Source organism: Nipponia nippon, unplaced genomic scaffold, assembly GCF_047370975.1.
Source record: "Nipponia nippon isolate SJK-2023a ecotype South Korea unplaced genomic scaffold, ASM4737097v1 scaffold_22, whole genome shotgun sequence".
Lineage (NCBI taxonomy): Eukaryota > Metazoa > Chordata > Aves > Pelecaniformes > Threskiornithidae > Nipponia > Nipponia nippon.
In genome coordinates, this window is record NW_028262339.1 from 431,804 (window position 1) to 454,312 (window position 22,509).

The window sequence follows — 22,509 nt, forward strand, 5'->3', positions numbered from 1 at the left end:
ATTACATCAAGACGTCATGCATAAATTTGCTTCTTAAAAATGCATCTCTCTGTTCCTTAGCAGGGCAGCTCTGTCCCATGGTGTCATTTGTCAGAGAAGATGACTCTTAGCTTAGCTGACATGGGTGAGCCTGAGTCTTCCAGCTCTCCTGCCCCAAAATGTTTGATCTGTGACTGCTTGCTCCGCAGGGTTGTAACCTTGACTCATACCATTCCTCTTCCATGGCTCTGGGATGGGTTTTTGTCTTGCTGCCGTTTTTTTGCCGCCGTCAGCTAATCTTGACACACAGGGCTGACCCAGGAGAACAGGACCACTTATTTATCAGCAGTGATAGGTGCCAGGCTCTGAGATGGTTGCCAGAGCCAAAGCCAGGCTGTAGATGCAGCTGAGGAGGTGGTGGTGAGCTCTTCCAGCTGCGCCCAGGAGAAAAAAGGGACATTTGCGCAGGCTGGCTCTGCCAGGTCCTCCATGAGATGGTGGGAACTCCCTAATCACGCAGAGTGCTCATCCCTGGGTGAGCTTCATGAAGCACATGGGCTGGTGTCCCAGGGCAGGAGGGGGTGTCACCATGGTTTGGGACCTCCACTTGCCTCGGGACAGGTTCACAAGGTGTAGTAGCGCTCATCATGGTTTTTTTTCCCCTTCCTGCTGATCAGCACATACATCCCCATGTACAATCTCAGTCTTTCACCCCTAACGCCTTCCCCCTTGGGCATCCCCCAGCAAAGTCCCTCAGTGCTGCCCACAATCATACTTAGCTCCCTCTGCCTCCATCCACCCATCCTTTGACAATAAATCATTACCAGAGGCAAGATAACATCTCTCCCTCTGCCTGTCCTTTCAGCTCCTCTTGCTTTTTAGTTTCTCTGTCTCTTTTTTTTTTTTTCCCCTTTTTCCCTTTTCCTTTATAGCTTTGGCAGACTCAGCCAAAGGTCAGCGAGGGAGTGAGCAAGAGGAAGGGGAAAGTTGCCTGATGACTGAGGCAGGAATGTCTCTCCCCTTCCCCCTGCAAAGCTTCCTCTCTCCAGCTCCTTTCCTTTCCCTCCAAATAAAAGCTTATTAACACCATCATTAGTTGCAGAGCTGGGCCGGGTGGGAGGAAGCCAGGATGGCAGCGAGGACATCGGTGCTGGGTGGCCCAGTGAGAAGGAGCTAGGGACATGGCTGGAGCATGGGGTGGCAATGCCAATGTTATTTATTGAGCGGTGTGGATGGGTTGGTTTTGTGGGCTGAAAAAAAAAAAATCAGAAGAGAAGTTCATTTCAGGCAAGGCTGGAGTGATAAATGCTGGGGTTTGCTGGTTAATCGAACCAGCGTTCATCACTGTCCTCGGGGAAGCAGGCAGACTGCTGTGTTTTGATGTCAGGCACCAGAACGGGTGTTTAATCATGGCAAAGGAAATTTGGGTCAGAGCTGCCGCCTCGCCCGGGCAGCGTTGCGGGAGCCAAGGGAGTGGCTGTGCCCCTTGACACAAACATGGTCCATGCCGAGCCCCTGTCCCAGGGGGCTCTGCCGCATCCTCCTCTGCACCCATCACCTCAGCTGCCTGCTGGAAAACAGAGTGGGGGGAGAAGGAAGGGTCTACCACCGTGTCTGACATGGTGACTGCCTCTCCCAGGAGCTGGATCCCCAAAGAATCAAAAAGTTTAATTTCCAGAACCATTCTAAGGGTTTGGGGTGAGATTTGTGCAGGTGGAGAGTGTCTTCACAACAAGATCTGGTGGGGTCAATGTTGGGATTTTAGGCAAAGACATGGTTTGCCAAGAGAAGTAAAAGGTGGGTCCAGCTCTCGTTAAAATGATTTGATGGAGCACGGTGAGTTTGGGTGGTGCTTTAGATCGAAACATGTTTTTCTGCTTGGAATAGTGCATAGAATAGTGCGTTGGAGAAGGGAAATGGGATGCCCAAGCCCAGCCCAAAGATCAGCATTGAAGATGGTCGGGGGTAAAGAGGGATTTTTACGGTGAGCAGAGGAGAGCCCCTTTGCAGATGAGAACTAGAGGACTATTGCAGCCATCAAATCTGGGGAGCCTGGGAAAAGAATAACAAAGCAGAGAAGTTAAACAGAAAGAAAAGAAAGCACTTTCCTCCTATTCTTCCCTTGGAGCTTCAGGGAATCGAGGAAGATCTGGAAGAGGGCATTGTTCCTGGGGAAAGGCTTTCCCCAGGGATGGTTGTGCTGCAGCCAGGGCACCACAGGCTTGGCCCTTGCCTGCTTCCAGCCCTGGCTGTCCTCACATGGGACCAGCGGTAGCATCTTCCAGGACCACGTTCCTCCGCGAGTCTTTTATCTGGCTTGATGAAAACACTTTTAGCAGTTTTAGGAAGTTGTCCTGGCTCCTGTGCTTGATGGTCTAAGCAAGACGGATTTCCCACTGTCTTCTCCCAGCCCTACAGCCCATGTGCTCTCAACTCTGGCCTCACTTTATTTTGCAAAACCACGCCAAATTTGTCCCTGTACTTCTCCTTCTGCCCCTCCAGGATGGTGGGGAGTGAACGTGCTGACATCCTTGCTGCTCCGAAGCCTCTGCCCCATGGACACATGGACCACATTCAGCCCCGCTCTAACAATACTTCACGTTGCACATCCCTCAAAATCAACTAAAACCAGGAGAACAACCAAGGGACTTTGGTTCTTGCAGCCTGGCCATATTTCTTCTTTTCTGTGTCCTTCGACAGAGTCAGCAAAATGTAGAAAATGGGTTAAGACCAGGGACCAGCAAATGTCAGTTGAACCATCAGTGGGGCAGGAGCCCTCCAGAGCCCTGCGCCTAGCGCAACAAGTGCCCCAGGGCTACTGAAGACATAGAGATAATAAATAATATTATTTGCCATCTGTTGTTCACTGATTACCATCACTTTTGCCTTTCCTAGCTCTTTTCTAAGCACGGTTGGAGCTGGCTGTTCTTCGTTCAACACTGTGCTGCCCACGACTGCGTGCATGTCAATGGGGTTGGCATAGGCCAGCCCAGCTCACTGCCCTCCCTGCTTCATCCCTTGGTGCTGCTGGGGAGGAGAAGCATTAGGACTGGGTCCTGAGGGACCTGGCCCAGAGCTTGGTGATGGCTGAGGTCTGCAGGAAAGGAAGGATCGTAGCCAGCTTGGAGCCACGGCTGTGCTCTGCAGAAGCCGGGACAGATGAGTGGTGTCAGGAGGTTTGGCTCCCCTTGTGTCTCGATCTCATCCTCAGCGGATGTTGTTGAGATGCCAACCCAGGAGGTGCCTCTGGGCCTGGGAGCTGCCACTTTCCTGCCAGCCCTCTGCCAGGAGGAGCCACTTCCAGCCAAGGTGGTTGGTGTTGAGTGCTGCTTTGGATGCATTTGTTTATTTTTATGACGCCATTCAGCAGTCAGACCTGGCTTTACAGCCAGGTAACCTGAGCAGTTGCCTACGGCACCAGAGCAAGGAGGTGGAAAAACTGGCTTGCGGGACCTAAAGCTCGAGAAGATGCCAGGTGGCAATGTCACTGTGGTCCCCACAAGGCACCTTGCCAATTGGGGTCCCACAAGGACAAGCAACACAGGGTGGGCTCTGCCCCCTCTCACCCCCCATAATAACCCTATCCCACCCCTTACCCATGCTTCTGTGCTCTTCTCCTGCACAGGGTTTGTTTCTTGTTGAATGTTTAAGGTTCCTCTTGACTCCTTCCTCCAGCCCGCTGAGGTCCCTCCGGATGGCAGCTCCTTGAGCATATTGAGTGGTTGCCCCAACTTGGCATCATCTACAAACTTCAAAAGAGTGTGCTCCTCACCTCCTCCAGGTCACGGATAAGGACGCTAAGCAGGGCAGGTCCCAGGATAGACGTCTCGGTACTCCTCAGCACTGGCCTCCAGGCAGAGCTGGATTGTAACCCAGTAGCTACAACCCTCTGAGCCCAACCATCCAACGAGTTTTTTTACCCATCTGGCTGTCCAGATGTCCTAGCTTGGATACAAGGCTATTGGATGCCAGTGGTGACAAGAATCAGCCTTGCTGCAGCACTGTTCCACTCTCAGCACCCACGGGTGCATCAGACGGGGCTGTTGGGGCAGGTTCAGAGCAAACCCCGGGAAGCAGCTCGTCACAGAGAGGCTAATTAAGCTGCAAAACTCCTTTGTGCAGGAGGCTGTGGCTGCAGGACCAATTCATGGAGGTCCCCCCAGCTTGAGGGGCTTATTGCTGCTGGGGCTGGGTGGGTACCCTGGGGGTATCACCCTGAGCATCACCACCCATAAGGGAGATGTGGGCATTGACCTGACCCAAGACAGATGCTTTTATGTTCTTATTACCAGCCCTGGGGTCTGAGGGCAGCACCCAGGAGCGGCGAATCAGCCCCACAGAGGCAGCGGGGAGCAGACCCAGCAGGCTGGCAGCGGGGAGCAGACCTGGCAGGCTGGCAGCAGGCAGGACAGTTGCTCCTCTGCAGGAGTTATCTCCTACCTCCAGTGTGGTTGGCAGAGACAGTCCCATTTCAGCATCGTTTAAAATCTTGGCACACTCCCATCGCTTCCCTGCCTTGGTACATGCTGCTAACTGAAAGCCTCGGGGTGGTGGTGCAGGGAGCATAAATACTCCCCGTCTAATTGCCTTTCCCCCACGTCTGAGTCTGCGGTGCAGCATGTAGACGGGTATCCACTCCCCTCCCTTCTCTTAGTGCCTGTTATCTCCTGGGGCCATGCTGTGTAATTTAGCAAAATATTCTAACACGGTAATTAACGTCTGAACTTTAAGAGGGCACTGCCTTTTCACTGTCTCCTTCAGAGGAAGAGAGAGGAAAACCTTCCCGGCTGCAGTCAGATGAGCGAGGAGGGTGGTGCTGTTTGGAAAAGAAAATTGTATCTTTTAACGTGTGGGTTTTTTTTTTTTAATGACTCTCACTTTTTAAAAAGCATCAGCCTTTTGAGTCAAAAAAGGGTCTTTGACAGCATAATGAGATGCTAGGATTTTTAAGATTCTTCTCCTACTCAGAGAATGAGACAGAATATTTCCTTTATCGAATGAGCAAAGGCACCAAGGGGGCCGGATCCTGACCCCGTGCCACCCTTCCACCCAGGTAGCTCCATGAGGCCAGATCTGACCGGAGAAAATAAGTCCTCTATGAAGAAGGGGACTTATTTCCTCATAAAAGTCCCATTCTGGTCCCCCCCCATCTGGTTCTGCAAAAATCAGTGGTTTGGTCTCCATTCTGGCGGGACTGGGACAAACTGGGAAGTGGTTTGTAGGGGTAAAGGATGGAGGAGGGAGGAGGGATGCAGGCATGGGAGGGAAGGGATGCCAGGGAAGGAGGGAGAAAGAGGAGACTGGGGGTCAGGGACACGGGAAGGAAGGAGAAATGGGGAGAGCAAACAAGTGGGGAAATGTCATGGGAATCCAGAAGAAGAGGACTGCAGACCTGGAAGAGCTGGGAGAAAAGTCTGGGATTTGCAGCAAGCGGAGTACACTGATGGGGGGGGTAATGTGAACCTTCAGAGCCATGGCAGGAGGTAGCGTGCAGGAGCAGGGGTCTGCAAAGAGGAGGGATGGGCACATGTCTGTCTGTAGGACCACGCTCCCAGCAGGGGTGGATGTCCCCATGCCTCTGTGCCTGCCGTGCAATAAATAAATAAATAGCCGTGCAAAAAGCTCCAGCGCACATGCAGACCCCCCGTAGCTGCGCTGGCAAAAACCCTCCTGTGAATGCAGCTCGTATGGAGAAAAAAAAATTCCCTTTAATCAGCATTGTTTTGGTCAAAGGGCAGAGTTAAGGTGAAGGAGATCAGCTGTTACTTGGGAGCAGATGAGGACAGACCAAAACGAGGAGGGCTGCGTGATGCCTTTGAGCCTGGGTGCTCTGTTGAGTATTTTATGTGCAGGAACATACATTCTTGGAAAGCTACCGGACTCAGACTTGGGACTCGTTCAGTTCCAGCATTAAAACTGTAACGGCATATTTTAAATAGGGGAGGGGAAATGCCACCCTTCTTTCTCTGGGACCGTGGAGAAGGCAGAGGAAGCAATTAGGGCAGATAGATAAAGAAATTAAGCTAGATACCATCTCACAGGATGGTCCTTCCTCCTCGCGTGGCTTTGTTTTTCTCCTTCACCCTCAGTACCAGGCATTGTTAGTTCCCTTCACCCTCAGTACCAGGCATTGTTAGTTCCCAAAAACCCTTTCAATGGGATGTAAACACAACTATTTGCATCTGCCGCCATGTGCTCTCTCCCTCGCCATGTGCTCTCTTCCTCCGCAGAGCCAGGAAAGCAGAGAGTCCCACAAGCCAGGGTGGAGCCCATTGCAATCAAGCGCGATGGTCTCGCCACTGTTTCTTTCCATGTTTTGTGTTTCCCCGGGACCCTTGGGATGAGATCACATCGTCTCCCAGGGTTATTATGTCTTCGGACGGGCAGGATGAAGCCGGCCGTCTGGGTGGCTCTGTCTCCCTGTGCGCGCAGACTGGGTGGCTCTGTCCGTCTGTCTCACCCACCTTCGGGTCCTGAAGGTCCACTTCCAATAACCACCAGGCTACTGTTGGATTGCGGTGTCTGGGTTGATGAATGACCAGACTTTCTTCATCATTGTCTCCAGTAATTGCCTCTTAATGGTTTCCATCTTCACAGGAATCCCTTCTGCTGTTCCAGATCTGGGGAGAGAGAGTCATGTTTCGTGGTTTCCCTTGTCTACAGTGGAAAGGAGTAGGAGGAGTTTCCCATGACTGGGTACAGGGTTTTGTTCCTCTGGCCTTAATTCAATTTGCTGTTAAGTATCTCTGAGTTCCTCAGGAGCCTGACAAGGAGGATAACCAACATTTTGGTTTACTCAATGCAATAAACAAACTAATCTCTTCTTACCATCCTCCCAGGGAGTCCTGGTTGGGTAATAGGAGAACAGAAGTCTCCTCCTCAGCTGAGAGCAGCACGTCACTGTAAAAGGAGTAGGTGCCACCAAACAAACTCCTTCGAGTTGCCCAAAATACATTAGGGAGAGTGCCTCCTATGGACACAGCTCTCGACGCAGCTGTGCTAGCATAAGCAGCTCCAGCCCAGAGTTCCTTCCCTGCCTGTGCCACCTCCTATGGGCAGCTGCTTGTGGGACCAGCAGTAACCCATGCTGGTGGCCTCTTCCTAATGGAGCAGCACAAGTTGCTGTAAGCATGTTCTCACCTGGGCTGAGACCAGGCCACCCCAGTCAGGGAACTGGGAAGAGGGACCCCTCCCTCTTGCATGGGCTGGTGGCACCTTGTGCATCTTCAGTGGGCTTGAAGACTTGACCAGATCTGCAGAGAGGTGTGAGCAGAAGGCCGTGTGGAGAGAAGCACCATTGCTAGTGGATGCAGCCTGACGCAACCTACCTCTCCCAGCTCAGCTGGGTTTTCGGAGCCCAACAAATAACATTTTGGAGCACGGCAGAGCCTGTGCCTCATGCAGAGATCAGCACAGGCAGCTCCATAAGGGAAAGGTTTTCCCCAAAACTTTGTGTTTGGTCAACCTCAGCATCAAATGGGTGAGCAGAGAAGATGCCACTTATGCCTGTGGACTTCCAAAGGGCTTCTGTTTCCAAGTGCTTGCTTGTTTCTTCTCTAGGGACAGGTCTCACCTGACTTCCCTATCTCCCAGGGTATGCCCAGAGAGGGACTTGGTACCCCTTTAGAGAGGGTGGCACTGGCACAGCTTGTTGGCATCTGGAGGATCAGCCCAGCTGACCTTCTGATGTTGTGGGTCGAGGAGCTGGTACTTCTAATGGGAGTAGATTGTAGAAATCCTGAAACTGGCCTTCCTGGTGGAGTGTTTTGTAATTACTCATCCCCCACACCCTTGTCTGTACTTTGCATTTTCCCCAGTCTTGGTTGTTTTCACCATCCCGTGCCTTGTGACAATAAGAAAAGTGGAGTTGTAGCAATTGCTTGTAGCTCAGAGAAGTGTGTGACTCTCCCCATGCAGAGCAGCCGAGCAGTCCCGTGGATCTTATCTCAGGCATCTTCCTTAAAGACTTGTGACAGTAGGTCGATAAGAGGCCACTGGAAATGCAGAAAATTGCTATTGATGTCTTTCTGTGGAGAGCCTGTGAAGCACACCAGAACTGGATTGTGCTCCCAGGAGGACCCATCTACCAGACTGCAGGGCTTCCAGGAGTTTTTTGGGGCAGGAGTTCCCCAGCTGTGGTCCATTAGACCACCAAGAGTGCCTGCAGAGCCGTGTCAGCAGGACAGCATACCCTGCACCTTAACAGCACTCCTGGTTGTAGGGGATGATCATAGAACCATAGAGTCATAGAATGGTTTGGGTTGGCAGGGACCTTTAAAGGTCATCTAGTCCAACCCCCCTGCAATGAGCAGGGACATCTTCAAATAGACCAGGTTGCTCAGAGCCCCGTCCAACCTGACCTTGAATGTTTCCAGGGATGGGGCATCTACCACCTCTTTGGGCAACCTGTTTCAGTGTTTCACCACCCTCGGTGTAAAAAATTTCTTCCTTATATCTAGTCTGAATCTACCCTCTTTTAGTTTAAAACCTTGTCCTATCACTACAGGCCCTGCTAAAAAGTCTGTCCCCATCTTTCTTATAAGCCCCCTTATAAGGGGGTCTCCATGACGATCCCGACCACAGAGCTGGAATAGATCCATCTTGTTGAGGACGAAGTCCACCACGGCCCTTCCCAAGGGCTCCTTTAAAAACAGGACTGGGAAGCACCGTCTCTCCTGCACCCTTTCAAGTACAGTATGTTCATTCGCCTTAAGCTCCGAGTGGCACAAGTAGCTGTTTTTTACCTTGTTCCTAATCGAAATGTGTCTCCATTTTCATCCGTTGCCTCGTTTTACACCAGTGAGCTGGTTGCTACACCTGGATAATGCATTTGCAACACATTGGTTCCTCTGCGGTCGTGGTCCACGCTCCCCAGGGGGAATACTGGCAGGCACCTCCTCGTGACCTACACATTAGATGAAAAGCATACCTGTGGGCAGGGACCGCAAAGCGGTTGCGAGGCTGGAGCTCCATGCCTGAGGCTGTCTGGATGTCCACACATGTTGCCGCCTGGATGGATGAACCTGAGATGCCTGTCGGGTAGCCGGGGCAAGTGACGTGTGGGCTGCGGTTGGTCCAGCTTTCGCTGGGTCTCAAAGACATCCCAACCTCTCCATGGCTCTGGGTGGATATTTTCAAGCTTTCTGTGCTTTCACGCTGGAGTCATCACCAAAGCATCAGAAAACACTGCATGCTAAGAGGTAGTTTGTGGCAAGCGTTGCTTATGTGTCATTTTGCAAGCGATATCATACACAATAATTAGTACTGTGCCTTGCAGGAGAAATATCGTTGCAACTGGAAAGGGTAATGTATGTGTTGGGCTGCTCCCACTCCGTCTCCCAGGGAGAATTGCTGAAGAACACAATTAAACCTGTGCAGTTTGGTGATAAGGGACGGTGGGGCAGGTTCTCCGGTCCTGCTCATGGTGTGGGCACCCCTGAGAATACCAAGTAAGCACTTTAGCTTCTCAGCAGCCCAGATGATCTCAGAAAGCAGATAATAAACCCAAATATTCGTCGGTATGTGAATCCCATCAGCTTAGCTCGCTGGTTTGCTTCTGGTGGTCTGCACCGCATGCATGTGCATCCATTGCTGTTCAGGAGGACCAAGCTGTTTCTCTCCATGATGAAGCACAGTTGCAGTTTTGGGGCTTCTTTGCCCCCTCAACTGCCATTGCCTGCCCACCCCATGGGGCTTATAATGCTTACCTCTGCAAAGATGTAAAGAACAGGTTTTGGGGCCACAGAGGCCAGGGGAGACTGGTCCTAGTAGCATGCCTCGGAAACCAGCTGTACTCAAGAGCCACCCTGCAAGGCACTGCAGCTCCCCCACTACACACAGCACTTCCAGGAGCAGACCCTACAATTTATTTTGGGTTGCTTATGAAAATATTTAGCACCTGGAGCCCACCTGGGCACGCTGGCTCAGTGCTCCATCTCTCAGCAGGACAGAGAAATTTGGAAGAGGAGGTGCCCAGTATCTTCCACCAGTCTGCAAAGCTGCTAGTCCGGCACCAGAAACAAAAGCGAGGTTGGGTATTATATGACTGGCCAGGCAGATTCTGGCATGCAGCCTCCTCTCTTAGGAAATCAAGCAGACTCTTTGTCTGCTTTCCAGCAGGAACTGCTGCTTTCATTGCCCGGCTTCACCCGATACGGGGGAAACCGGCTGGAGAGCAAAGGGAAGTTTTTCTCGCAGACAGCCCCAACCTCCAGGGGATGATTACAGGTTAAACCGAGAAGCATGTGAGTCTCAGCTCATCTGCCCTGTTGTCTGCCTCATGCTCCTTTTTCAACTCCCTCGTCCATGTTCATCAGCCGGTTTGAACCATGTGGGAACCTGGTGGAAAGGGATGGGATGGTGCCCATGGTGGGATTTGGGCAGATGCACGCAGCAGGGAAGAGCGGTTATAACTAGTTAAATAAATAATAATTCCAACGTGGGAGTGCTAATTTAATGGGTATTGCATGTTTACATTAAAATATTTTAAGTAAATATGAATTAGATTGCAAATGATGAATGCAATTGGTTGGGTTCAGGTTTTTGGTCACGCAAGTACTGGTACTTGAGGGTTGTGATTTCCCTGGAGGTCTCGAAGTGTTTGCACTATTTTTTCTTGCAATGCCATCAGGGCTGACACGGGGGTCAAAGAGCTTTGGGAAACACTGTGCTCTTGCTGAAGCAGCCACCCCACTGCTTTGGCGTGCCTGGTGCTCACATGGGGCAGCTGTGGGTGGGGACGAAGCACCCTTGAGAAATACATGCAAGACATCATCGGTGGGTGAGGACATCGGTGGCAGGACTCCAGGCAGCACGGTCCTTGCAGTGCAACCCTTGCTGTCTGCCTTCAGCAGCGGTTCAGCACCCATGCCAGGCTAGGCAGAGTGAATGGGGGTCCTTGCTCTCCTCCTGTCCCAGCACGCAGGGGTCAGCAGCAGATAGCTGGTGCCTACACCCTGGAGAAGCTCCAGAGCTCCCCTCCAGCATGCTAGAAACATAGTTATGATCAGGAACATGCAGAGAAACAGTGACATCTTTCTGATCCTCCTGAATTCAGATCGTTGCACTGATGCAGGTGGCCAACAACCATCTGTGGCCATGGACTTGGGACTCTGGTTCCCGGAGCACCAGCAGATCTGCCTGCTGGGCCCTGCTCTGCTGTGCAAGGCTGTGCCTGGGTTTGGTGGGCAGGTTGTGGGCTTCCCCAACCCACATACCACATGCAGAGGTTGAACTGTTGCCCTTGAAACTGGTATCTCTTGGTGCCTGGATGGAGCAGTGGAGCATACGGTACCTGGATGGACAAGGTGGAGCACATGGCGCCTGGATGGACAAGGTGGAACGCGTGGTGCCTGGATGGATGAGGTGGAGCACATGGTGCCTCAGTGGACAAGGTGGAGCACGTGATCCCCTGATGGACAAGATGGAGCACATGCGTTCTCCTTGTTCAGCCAAGTCACGTCAGATGAGCTCCAGGAGGGCATCATGAAGGTGGAGGGTGCCTGCCCAAGTCTGAGGATAGGATGTAGTCTCTGTTTCATCGTAGGTAAACAAGACTATTCCCCATTAGCCAAATATCTGAGCAGTCTTTGACAGTCTTCGACATATTCATCCTCACAACCACCTTTTGAGGTAGGGAAGCGTGTCCCAACTCTGCAAGTGGGAAGCTGGGGCAAGGAAGGCCCAAGTGAAGTTGCAGCCTTTCCCTGACCACGTATCCCTGGCAGAGAGCCGGATCATCGAGGAGACCACGGCAGAGGAAGGGCTGGAATTGGGCCACCATATGTCCTTCCTAATCAATCCTAACTCCACTTTTCTTGCTTTAATTTTCACGTTATGTTCTTTACTAAAGAACAGCAAAAATAGGAAAGGTGAATACATATTTAATTTGCAGCCCTGCTTCATGCCATGCTCGCGAGCTAAATACCCCAAGAGTGAATTTCTGGACTACTGCCTGTTTATATTTGTCCGTAATTGATATTTTTTTTCCTTGTTGTTGGATTTAAAATAATCTCGTGGGTTTTTTGCAAAGAATCTGTGAACTGTTTGTGAGAATTTATCTCAGAGCACACGGCTTGGGCTTAACTAACATTTTCCAAACAACTCAGCAGAAAGATGAACTGTTGCATGTCTTCAAAACCCTGGCTGAACCTTTGGCTAATGTGAGATAAAAAACAATGGACCGCATGCTCATCAAGATGCTGTAAACATCATATTCAAAGCAAACAAATTGCTGTCTGCTGAAAACAGAAGAGAGTGAAGACAAAACTTTGAGAGCAATGATAATTCCTTGAATTACCTCTTTTTTTCCTACCTATTTTCCAGCAGTTGTGGAGCTGGTAAATAAATAGGCGTTTATTTGTAAAGGAAAGGAAACATGAAAAAATGAGAGTGGGAAGGAGAGATGATAAGGCTGAATCAGAATTGTGCTTTGAACTAAAGGATATGACTTTGGAGCACATTTAGTTATGCTGAGCAATTTTTATATGGGCAGTTTTAATTAGTCCAACCACTTTTCCAAAGTTTGCCTTTCCCTGATGAATTTTAGATACTAATAAAGACAGTTTACCCAATTTTTCTCCTTTTTCTCAGTGTTTAGTGCATGCACTCAGCTCCCCACTGCATGCTCAGGGCCAGCAAGGCTCCTTCAACCCAAGGTGATGGAGCAGAAGCAGCCATAGCTTCACGTGTTGCCAGCACTGGTGATTTTATCAGCCGCCTCATGGTACAGTGTTTTTTATAACACTCGAGCTCACTTTGTTGGCTGATGGAGAATCTCAGTATTTTTTATCTGCTTGAAAAACAACCAGAAAACTGTGCTTTCTCTTGTGGTTTTAGCAAAAAGCCTGAAACGGCGTCTTCGTGTGCATGACAAAGTCATAAAGATGAAAATAAAGAAAAATGTGTATTTTTGATCTGGTTTCGAGGGTCCTTGCTTGTGGTTTCAAGGTTTGTGTGGTGAGACGTGCTGAGCTCCTATGCTTTGCCGTTGCCAGGTAGAGCCGTAGACCCTCACTGCCTGCCCTGAGTCTGAACCGAGGGGGCGAGCATCTTCCTTCACCATCCCATGCCATGCACAGCAACGTTTTGGGTCTCTCTTGAAAGTTGCTCGTGCTTACAATCTCGTGTTTGTAATACAAAGTTCATGGAGAGCAGAGCAGGGTTGGAATTGGTGCACCTAAGACACCATAGTTTTGCTGCAACCCATTGCACTTGCACCACTGTATAATCAGTCTAGAAAGAGCTGTATTAATTGTAGTGTATTGGAAGTAATGCGCTCCCATCACATAATTTTGTGGCTTTTAGAAAAGTGTCACCACAGGGACAGAGAGATTGGCTGGTGGGTCACTGCCTCTCGGGCAGAGCCCTTCCCTTCCAAACAGCCGCTCCCAGGGTTGTGCTGCTTGAATGTTGTCATCTGATGGTTGCATTTAGTCACCATGTATGTGAAACGAGTGCATTTTCTCATTGCCTGCTGTGGGATAAAAAAAGCAATGTAACCTAAATAAAATTTATTCTGAAAGCTGTTAATCTAAATTATCTATATTCTGCCCTGCTTGCTGGCTCTCAGCAGTGGATACGCTGGTGATACCCTTTACCTCATCCTTTGTCACTGTTTATCTTAATTTTTTGTTTTGATAATCTCTTTCTTCCCCTCTTTCTGATTTTCTGCCTTTTCCTCCTGGAAGTGTCAAAAGCCAAGCTGGATGAAGAGATGGAAGAAAGGTCGTAAGGGAGGAGGAGGTCATGCATTTCTCACCACCTCTGTCTTCTCTCTTTTGCAGCTGTTGCAATCTCAGGATGTGAAGGAAGACGCGGTGCTTTGCTGCTCTATGGAGGTAGGGAAGCACCTGCACCACCTGCCTCAGTCCTCATTGCTTTGCCCCTTCTGTCCTTGGCTATGGACGTGCCCAGCAGCTATTAGATGTTTCCAAACCCAAACAGCTGTGTTGCCTCTTTGCATTATAGAATCATAGAATCATAGAATCATAGAATCATAGAATCATAGAATCATAGAATGGTTTGGGATGGAAGGGACCTTTAAAGGTCATCTAGTCCATCCCCCCTGCAATGAGCAGGGACATCTTCAACTAGATCAGGTTGCTCAGAGCCCCCTCCAACCTGACCTTGAATGTTTCCAGGGATGGGGCATCTACCACCTCTCTGGACAACCTCTTCCAGTGTTTCACTACCCTCATCGTAAAACATTTCTTCCTTATATCTAGTCTGAATCTACCCTCCTTTAGTTTAAAACCATTATCCCTTGTCCTATTGCTACAGGCCCTGCTAAAAAGTCTGTCCCCATCTTTCTTCTAAGCCCCCTTTAAGTACTGAAAGGCTGCAATAAGGTCTCCCTGGAGCCTTCTCTTCTCCAGGCTGAACAACCCCAACTCTCTCAGCCTTTCCTCATAGGAGAGGTGTTCCATTCCTCGGATCATTTTTGTGGCCTCCTCTGAACTCGCTCCAACAGGTCCATGTCTGTCTTCTACTGAGGACCCCAGAGCTGGACGCAGTACTCCAGCTGGGGTCTCACCAGAGCAGAGTAGATAAAAGACATCACCGTGAGATAAGAGATGGCCCTTGAGACTCTTATCACTGGACTTTTGATGCATGTAAATGGATGCAAAAAGTTTGGTAGCTGGGGTCTCATCACAAAATTATATCATCCTGGTTCCTTCAAATCTCACCCTGCATTTATTTTTTAAGTGCAAAAACACCTGTTTGGGAGCAAAAGCTGCCCTGTGGCTCACACGGAGAGGTTTGCTGTGCTCAGCAGCAGCTTTGCAGAGAAATGCTGGTACAAGTACAGCAGAGTTTCATTAACTTCGCTTTTGGAAAGTGATTGGCCCGTGGGGATGGATGCTTTCCTTGCAGAGAGCAGTTGAAATTGCAGCCTGAATGGTTGAAATTCAGCAAAGTGACAGGCAGCCAAGGAGGAGAGCTTGCATTTTTAAGGTTAGGACTTTGGAGAGCTCTGTGTTCCAGCCCCACGAGCCTTCCGTGATGATGGACTCATTGCTGTCCACTCCAAGCTTGGACTTCTCTGTGGGACCACGAAGGGCTTATGCTGGTCCATGGAGGCTCTCCAAGCAGTAATTGTTTTAAAAACCCCTTGACTGTCCTCAAAGAAGTGGTGCGATGGGTATAAATGCAGATCTCGGCAGGGCAGGATTTGTTATACATACAGGAGGGCTCTACTTATTCCGATTAATGACTGGGAGTCACTGACAGCTGTGAATCAGCGAGTAAATGAAGGGCCAGGTAGAAGGCAGGAATACCACATCACAGCCTGCACTTTGTTTTGACAATAGCATGGTTTTTAGGTGGGATTTTTTTTTTTTTCCAAAAGCAATCCAGCGTTGCCGCCTTTGAAGTCAGTGGGAGCTGAACCATTCGCTCTTCCAGCAGCCTGGTGTGGATGCTTTTGAAAACCTTGCCCTTCGTGTTCAGCTCTTGGAGCCTGCTGCTGGGTGGTTTTGGTTTTCAGAAGCCACGACGCCTTCAACCTTGCCTGCCCGCCCTGCCACATCGAGCAGGCTGGAGGGGTGGAGGGTGTCTATGAAAGCCAGCACGGTGTTTTAATATCATAGAATCATAGAATATCTCAAGTTGGAAGGGACCCCTAAGGATCAATATGCCATGGCTGACCTCTTCTTCTCCTGACAGCTGCAGAGCACCGGCCGGCTGCTGGAGGAGCAGCTGCCCGAGATGATGATGGAGCTGTTGGCGATAGCACGCGACAAGATGCTGTGTCCCTCCGAGTCCATGCTGACGCGGTCCCTGCTGCTGGAGGTCATCGAGCTGCACGCCAACAACTGGAACCCCCTGATGCCCACCATCACGCAGTACTACAACAAGACCATCCAAAAACTGACAGCTTGAGGAGCAGGGCAAGGTGGGGTGCGAAGGGACGAAAAGAAGACATGCACCTTGATGGGATCTGGCAAGAGCTTTTCCAATTTAAATCCCCCAGCAGACCAAACCCCAGCATGCTCGAGAATATGTTCGTGGGGTGGGGAGGGAGAAGCATGTTTCTTTTTCAGCCGCGTCGCCAAGTGCCACCCCTCTTCCCCGCCGTGGTTTCATTTTAGGGGTTTCTTTTTCTGAACTCATTGCTCGAGCAGCAGTAACACATCCCACTGGGTTATTGTTTGGCTTTCGAAAGAAGACAGAGAACTTGGGGAAAAAAAAAAAAAAAAAAAGAAAAGGATCCAAGTGGGGGCTAGTATTGTTTTCATGCCATCCTCCTGCCTTGCCCCGGCCAACTGGCAGGAGACAGCAGGCAGCAGATGTCTCGGGAGGACAAAGCCAGACACACACTACACCAGACGCTCATAATTGATGGCTTTTGTTGAGCAGGGCTTGCGTTAGGTTCCCCCCCCCTCCTCCTCTTGTCTTCGACTTTCTGTGTGTCCCCCCTCCTACTCACCACCCCTTCAAAGGCAGATCGGAGAGCGGGATGACTTTCTTATTTGCACTGGGTTTTCTTTTTCTCGGGCGTTTGTATTTTCTTCTTATTTTATTGTATCATTGAACGGACAATTGCGAGCAGCTCGGAGACGGGGAAAGAAATGCCTTCCCGTGAGCTGACTAATGGTTTACGTGAAGATGCTGAAGCAGAAGGAGTATTTTAAAGGAGTCCAAAAGCCACTGCAGAAGTAACGTAGCCACCGTTGTCTTGCCAGTAACCTCCTCGATGGATTGAGAAACATGTCCTCTAGGCTGGGAGCTCTAAGAAACAGGGGATTCTGTGGCTCTTGCTGTTCAAGTCGCCGTTATCCCTCAGCCACTATAACTCATTTATTTTTTTGTAATAATTTTTTTGTTTCCATTGAAGGAGTGCTTTATTGTAATTACTGTCATGGTTGTAATTATACATTTAAATCCAGGCCTGTTATAGTCGGGCCTAGTAATGTACAGGGCGAGGGAGAAATGAAGGTTTGATGTTCTTCTTTGGAGACTGGTAAAGAGAAGACAAGCAATGTATGGCAAAAAGGAGGAAAAAAGAAGAGGAAAAAATAGGAAAAGCCGAAAATAGAGGTTTTGAGCCTGGCTTCTAACTAGCTAAATTTGCTATCCAGTGTTTCTAGGTGTGCGGTGTATAGGAGCGGCTCTGGCCCGTGGTTGGTGTAAGTGGCACCATGTCCTCAAAGGATGGGTGACATATTCGGAGTGGGAGAGTTTGCTCGGGGATCCCCCAGTTGCTCCAGGATCCCCAGGTTGCTCTGTGCTGGAGCATCCTGAGGGAGAGGGCAGCTGTGGGGAGTGATGGTGAGATGCCGCCTGGGCAAGGAAATGCCCAGAGGACAAGGAGGCTGGTATGGAGGGACGCACAACACCGTTGCATCGCTCCCCAAATTATGAACAAGACTTGGTGGTCTCCTTATTTGCTTGTCTAGCAATGCTTTTACTTACTAAATCACTTCTGGTGCTTATTTTGGTGAAGCCTAATGGGGGTGCAAGCTGCCCTGTCCCGTCTGCACAGTGGAAGAGGAGCCAAGGAACGCATGGTGCCGGCAGCCCGTCCTGTTTTCTTTCCATTATTCAATTTACTTTCCTTTCCTCGTGATAAGAAGAGAATTTATGCCACCACACCAGCACACACGGACCCTGGACCAGGCAGGCTGGGTCTGAACTCAGCAGCTCAAACCCCTTTTTCCAAGCAAAATATTGAATTTCTGGTGGCTTGTAGAGACAAGAGATTTCACCCCAACCTCTTTGGATGTGCAGTATGTTCTTGGGTGCCTTATGAATGTGTGGGTCTGTCCACGATGGGCAGGAAGCTTTCACTGCAAAAATTTAAAGGGCAGAAAATTTCAGCAGAAAATGCATTGCAGGAGATAAAAGTCCTGATGCTGCCATTCAATATTATTTGAATTTTCATCCAGTTTGCTGATGCAGTTTCTAATTCACACATGGAGCAAGAGCAGTGAGCTGGAAACAGGAGTTTCAGTTTTCCTGTCATAGAATCATAGAATCATTTAGGTTGGAAAAGACCTTTAAGAGCATCAAATCCAACCGTTATCATAGCACCGCCAAGTCCACCACTAAACCATGTCCCTAAACATCACATCTACCCGTCTTTTAAATACTTCCAGGGATGGAGACTCAACCACTTCCCTGGGCAGCCTGTTCCAATGCCTGACCACCCTTTCAGTGAAGAAGTTCTTCCTAATATCCAACCTAAACCTCCCTTGGTGCAACTTGAGGCCGTTTCCTCTCGTCCTATCACTTGTTACTTGGGAGAAGAGACTGACCCCCACCTCGCTACAACCTCCTTTCAGGTAGCTGTAGAGAGCAATAAGGTCTCCCCTCAGCCTCCTCTTCTCCAGGCTAAACAACCCCAGCTCCCTCAGTCGCTCCTCATAAGACTTGTTCTCTAGACCCTTCACCAGCTTAGTTGCCCTTCTTTGGACATGCTCCTCCATCTCAATGTTCTTCTTGCAGTGAGGGGCCCAAAACTGAACACAGTACTCAAGGTTCGGCCTCACCAGTGCCCAGTACAGGGGGACGATCACCTCCCTGGTCCTGCTGGCCACACTATTCCTGATACAAGCCAGGATGCCATTGGCCGCCTTGGCCACCTGGGTACACTGCTGGCTCATGTTCAGCCAGCTGTCAACCAGCACCCCCAAGTCCTTTTCTGCTGGGCATCTCTCCAGCCACTCCTCCCCAAGCCTGTAGCAGTGCATGGGGTTGTTGTGACCCAAGGGCAGGACCCGGCACTTAGCCTTCTTGAATCTCATACAGTTGGCCTCGGCCCATCAATCCAGCCTGTCCAGGTCCCTCTGTAGGGCCTTCCTACCCTCCAGCAGATCGACACTTCCACCCAACTTGGTGTCATCTGCAAACTTCCTGAGGGTGCACTCGATCCCCTCATCCAGATCATGGATAAAGATATTAAACAAAACTGGCCCCAACACTGAGCCCTGGGGAACACCACTCGTGACCGGCCGCCAACTGGATTTAACTCCATTCAGCACCACTCTCTGGGCTCGGCTGTGCAGCCAGTTTTTTACCCAGCGCAGAGTGCCCTTATCCAAGTCATGAGCAGCCAGTTTCTCCAGAAGAATGCTGTGGGAAATGGTGTCAAAGGCCTTACTAAAGTCCAGGTAGACAACATCCACAGCCTTTCCCTCATCCACTAAGTGGGTCACCTTGTCATAGAAGGAGATCAGGTTGGTCAAGCAGGACCTCCCTTTCATGAACCCATGCTGACGGGGCCTGATCCCCTGATTGTCCCATACTTGCCACGCGATGGCACTCAAGATGATCTGCTCCATGACCTTCCCCGGCACCGAGGTCAGGCTGACAGGCCTATAGTTCCCCGGATCCTCCTTCCAGCCCTTCTTGTAGATGGGTGTCACATTTGCTAACTTCCAGTCAACTGGGACCTCCCTGGTTGACCAGGACTGCTGATAGATAATGAAAAGTGGCTTGGTGAGCACCTCCACCAGCTCCCTCAGTACCCTTGGGTGGATCCCATCCAGCCCCATAGACCTGTGTGTATCTACATGGTGTAGCAGGTCACTAACCTGTCTACCCAGAAAGCAGCAAAATTATTGCTGGATGCACTGGACTTTTCTGGAAAAATTAATTTCTGCTTCATGGATTCGAGCCCAGGAGCTTCGCGTGGAGGTGGCACATTGTGTTGGGTCAGCTTCGTTAGTAGCAATGGGGTTTGATAGTATTAATGAGCAGCTGAACTTGATTAAGGTGGCAAAGCCGCTGAACTTGTTTAAGGCGGCAAAGCCCATGAGTATTATAACGCTCAGGGTTGCGCCCATTGCTCTTGGCTTTTCTTGCTCCCTGATTTCTCAGGGAGTGGAGGAGAAGGGGATTTAACACCCATCCCAGCATGCCCAGGCAGAGCATCAATCTTCTGGGAGAAGACCTGAAAAGTTTTGTCTTGATTTTTTTTTTTTTTTTAAGAACAGAAAAGTCCTATAATGGGGGCACAGCCTGATGGGTCGGGGTGCCAGGGATCCTGCCAGCAGCAATGCAGACCACTGCTCCAGCCCCTGCAGCTTCTCCCTTCCCCCAGAATTTGCTCTCGGGATGTAGTGAAAGAAGAAAAACTTAGAGAATCAGAGATTTTGCTTCTAAAAACCTGAATTTTCACCCATCAGTGTATCAGGAGGCATTCAGAGGCGAAGTGTAAGCCACATGGCAGTATTTCTTCTTAAGCATTTCCCTACCCCTACCAGCCATGAGGGTTTATTCAGTTTTCCCATTGGGGTGCAGTCCTGCAACCCCACTAACTGGGTTTGGTCCATGACTTTCCCCTCCAACACAGGGATTTCTCCCACTGAAGAACTTTTATGTGAAATCCATCGTTTTTTAATGTCTTGCCATTTATCTTCGCTATTAATGTACGTTCATCCAGCCATTAACCGCTTTGGTACGTCAGTCGCTCCATTGATATGTGAGAATCAAAATGTTGACCAAAAATGTTTTTTTCCCCCAAAATTATGTGCTGCCAATGGTATCTTTCTGAAGTCCATCCATAGGAAGCTGGTGGGCATATGGCATCATGAACTGTGGTACCATGTTGGGAAAAGAGATATCATGAGGTCATTTGATGGGGCAGGATGGGGAGCAGCGCTGGGAAGTTTCTGGGATTCCTGGTGAGAACACATAGGGATGTCAACGAGTATCTTCTTGTCTTTTTTTTTGGCTTTCTTTAGAAACAGTCGCCAAAGAGCATAATTCTACAATGTGCATTTTTGAAGGTGCGAAGCCACTGGCTACATCTTCCAAATTAGCCAGATTTACTGGCTACTCAATAAAAGTATCTGTTTTAATACATGGGGGATTTTAATACATTTACCCCATATGGCTACATCAGCAAAGGGGAAAATAACCTCCTTGGGCCAAATATGTGCGGGGCCAAACCTCAGGCTGGTGTAAAGGCGAGTGGCTGAAGCATCTGCGGAGGAATGATGCTCTGCGCCACCGCCGCGCCGGTCCCCCTTCGGATGCAGAGCAGGTTTGCCGGCTCCCTGCCAGACTCCCCAGCATCTAATTCACCTCATTCCCGGTGAAATTATTTCCAAACTGAAGATTTTTGCTACCCGCCAAGTGATTTGGTCGGTTTCCCCATGAGGGATTTCACCCCTGTTTGGAGAAGTCTCATGTATATAGAGGTGAAATGAAAATGGGGAAAAAAAAGGAAAAGTGATTTGCTTGGTTCCCCTCTTCCCCCAAAGGAGATTAATTAGTATCTATTCTTGCCATGATTGATGGCTTTGAAGGAAAACTTGTCAGAATAACTTATGATTTATTTTCATGCTTATTTTTATAACATCCCTCACTTGGAAGTCTCTCAAAATCTTAAATATGATTTTTTTTTTCAGTTTCCCCACTGGGTATTTTATGACTTTACACTAATTTTGTTCTTCTTGGTGTTAGCTATTAGCCAGTCCCAGAGATACTGTCAGTATTTTTTCAGGAGAAACAACACTAAGGGTTGCAAAGTCCACTGTCAATAGCCAAGGGAGCTGCAGTGTCCTGCAGAACATGGAGTTAATGCTAGCAATTCATTAGTTTTTTTAATGTATTTATTTGCATTTGAAAAAGCAACATTTTTAATTTAATCATATTTGTTGAACTGAGCGCTTTAAAAAAAAAATTAAAAAAATAAAAAAAGGAAAAACATTTTGGGGAGAATAAAGACTAGATATTCATACTAGAGAAAACACAAACTCATCATTTTCAGCATTTCAGAGACTTAAAACAAGGGAGCTAATAACTCTTTGAGGCAATTCAGTCTTTGTTTATAGAACATCCAGACCCACTGTATGCTATAAAATGCGTCATCTGAGTAATAAATGTTTAAAGCTTGACATTTCCCCATCTCTTTGTGGGTACGCGCTATCACTTGTGATGGTCTGGGAGAGACCTTCCTTTGTTTAGGATGGAAGAAAAGGAAGATATGGGGGGGGGGGGGAATATCCCTAATGGTGTCTGCTTGGACATGTAGCAGAGGGACGGATCCTTGCCTCTGTAGAGATGGCTCAGCCCGTGCTCCTCGCGCCGGGTCGGATCCTGCACAGTGCTGCAGCTCCGGTTGGGGTTGGTCCCTCTCCCCATCTCTTCTCACGGGGTTGAGGATGAAGCCCATGGGAGCAAAGGGCTTGGAGGTCCATGGGTGATGGATTGGGCCCCTCTCCTGGCTCTGCCTCCACAGCCACCTGCTCCCCAGCCTCTGTCCCAAGGGAATTTCCCATCCATTTCTGTCCTACCTCAGCTGGACCTGGGTGACTGTTGGAGGACCCCCCATTTATCGTATCCATTTCACCCAATGCTACAGTACACAGCAGCAACAAGGGATCACAAACCACTTCTGCATTTTACTGCATTCAACCCCCTTTTAAAAAAGCAGTTTTTCTAAGAAGTCTTCTCTGGAAAACCCTTCTCTAGCCCAAGAAAATTAATTTTTGGCTAATTGAAATGCATGCATTGGCCCACGGGTCACTGGAGGTGAGCAGTTTGTGCCTGTGTGTCATCGGGCTCCGGCCAGAAAATTGA

General features: G+C 49.4%; 1 protein-coding gene across 4 annotated transcripts in view; it reads left to right on the top strand.

Annotated features, from left to right (window-relative positions):
* The window catches only part of CTIF (cap binding complex dependent translation initiation factor), a 142,288-nt gene extending 121,543 nt beyond the window's left edge, over window positions 1–20,745 (top strand). For all 4 annotated transcript variants that reach the window (XM_087760435.1, XM_087760437.1, XM_087760438.1 and 1 more), the window contains 2 exons: window positions 13,764–13,817; window positions 15,646–20,745. In XM_087760435.1, coding sequence (XP_087616561.1) covers window positions 13,764–13,817; window positions 15,646–15,861 — 270 coding nt within the window. In that variant the 3' untranslated portion in view covers window positions 15,862–20,745. The remainder of the gene's footprint in view (window positions 1–13,763; window positions 13,818–15,645) is intronic.
* The last annotated feature ends 1,764 nt before the right edge of the window (window positions 20,746–22,509 follow it).